The sequence below is a fragment of the Chaetura pelagica genome, unplaced genomic scaffold (assembly GCF_000747805.2).
Source record: "Chaetura pelagica isolate M959 unplaced genomic scaffold, ChaPel_1.0 scaffold2782, whole genome shotgun sequence".
Taxonomy (NCBI): Eukaryota; Metazoa; Chordata; class Aves; order Apodiformes; family Apodidae; genus Chaetura; species Chaetura pelagica.
In genome coordinates, this window is record NW_009952341.1 from 8,054 (window position 1) to 9,095 (window position 1,042).

The following is a 1,042-nucleotide window of genomic DNA, read 5'->3' on the forward strand; positions in this document are numbered from 1 at the left end:
GTGCTGGGGGAAAGTGGGACATAGAGGGGGGGTCTTTGAGGGGTGCTGGAGGAAGTGGGACATGAGGAGCAGCTCTGAGGGGGAAAGGGGAATTGGGGGGTCCCTGAGGGGTCCCCAAGCCCGCGGTGCCCCCTCCCCAGGTGAAGTTCATGAAGAGCAAGCCGGGAGCAGCCATGGTGGAGATGGCCGATGGGTACGCGGTGGATCGCGCCATCACCCACCTCAACAACAACTTCATGTTCGGGCAGAAACTCAACGTCTGGTGGGTCCTGGGGTTGGGGGGGCACCCCCTGCGACCCCCCCAAACTCCTCTAACTCCCTCCCGATCCCCCCCAGTGTCTCCAAGCAACAGGCCATCATGCCCGGACAGTCCTACGGGCTGGAGGACGGATCCTGCAGCTACAAGGACTTCAGCGGTTCCCGCAACAACCGCTTCTCCACCCCCGAGCAGGCGGCCAAGAACCGCATCCAGCACCCCAGCAACGTGCTGCACTTCTTCAACGCGCCCCTGGAGGTGACAGAGGACAACTTCTATGAGGTAGGGAGCGCCTGGGGGGCGCTGTGGCCTCGACCTGCCGGGCTGTCTTCCCCTCATTCTCCTTCTCCCCTTTATCTTTTCTTTCTCCTCGCTTTTTTCTTCTTCATTTTGTTTCTCTTCCTCCCCTTCTTCCTCCACCTTCTTCCTCCCATTCTGCTTCTCCCTCTTCTCTCTCTTCCTCATTCTCCCTCTTTCTCCACCCTCTTCTTCCCACTCTCCCTCTCCCTCTTCTGCCTTTTCCCCCTCCTCTCTCTCTTCTCCCCCTTCCCTTCCTCTTCCTCCCTCCCCTCTTCCCCTTAATCCTCCCCCGTCTTTCCCCCCTCTCCCTCACCCTCTTCTTCCCCCTTTTCTCCCTCTTCCTCCCCCTCTACCTCGCCCTCTTCTCCTTTTCCTCCCTCTCCTCTTCCCCCTTATCCCTCCTCTCTTCCTCCCCCCTCTTCCCCTCCTCTTCCTCCCCTCATCCTCTCCCTCTCCCCCCAGATCTGCGATGAACTCGGGGTCAAA

General features: G+C 60.1%; 1 protein-coding gene across 1 annotated transcript in view; it reads left to right on the plus strand.

Annotated features, from left to right (window-relative positions):
- The window catches only part of LOC104397816 (heterogeneous nuclear ribonucleoprotein L-like), a gene marked incomplete at its 3' end in the record, with an annotated part of 8,861 nt that extends 7,825 nt beyond the window's left edge, over positions 1-1,036 (plus strand). Inside the window, exons 3-5 of the mRNA XM_010007828.1 lie at positions 141-262; positions 337-538; positions 1,019-1,036. Coding sequence (XP_010006130.1) covers positions 141-262; positions 337-538; positions 1,019-1,036 — 342 coding nt within the window. The remainder of the gene's footprint in view (positions 1-140; positions 263-336; positions 539-1,018) is intronic.
- Positions 1,037-1,042: the final 6 nt, after the last annotated feature.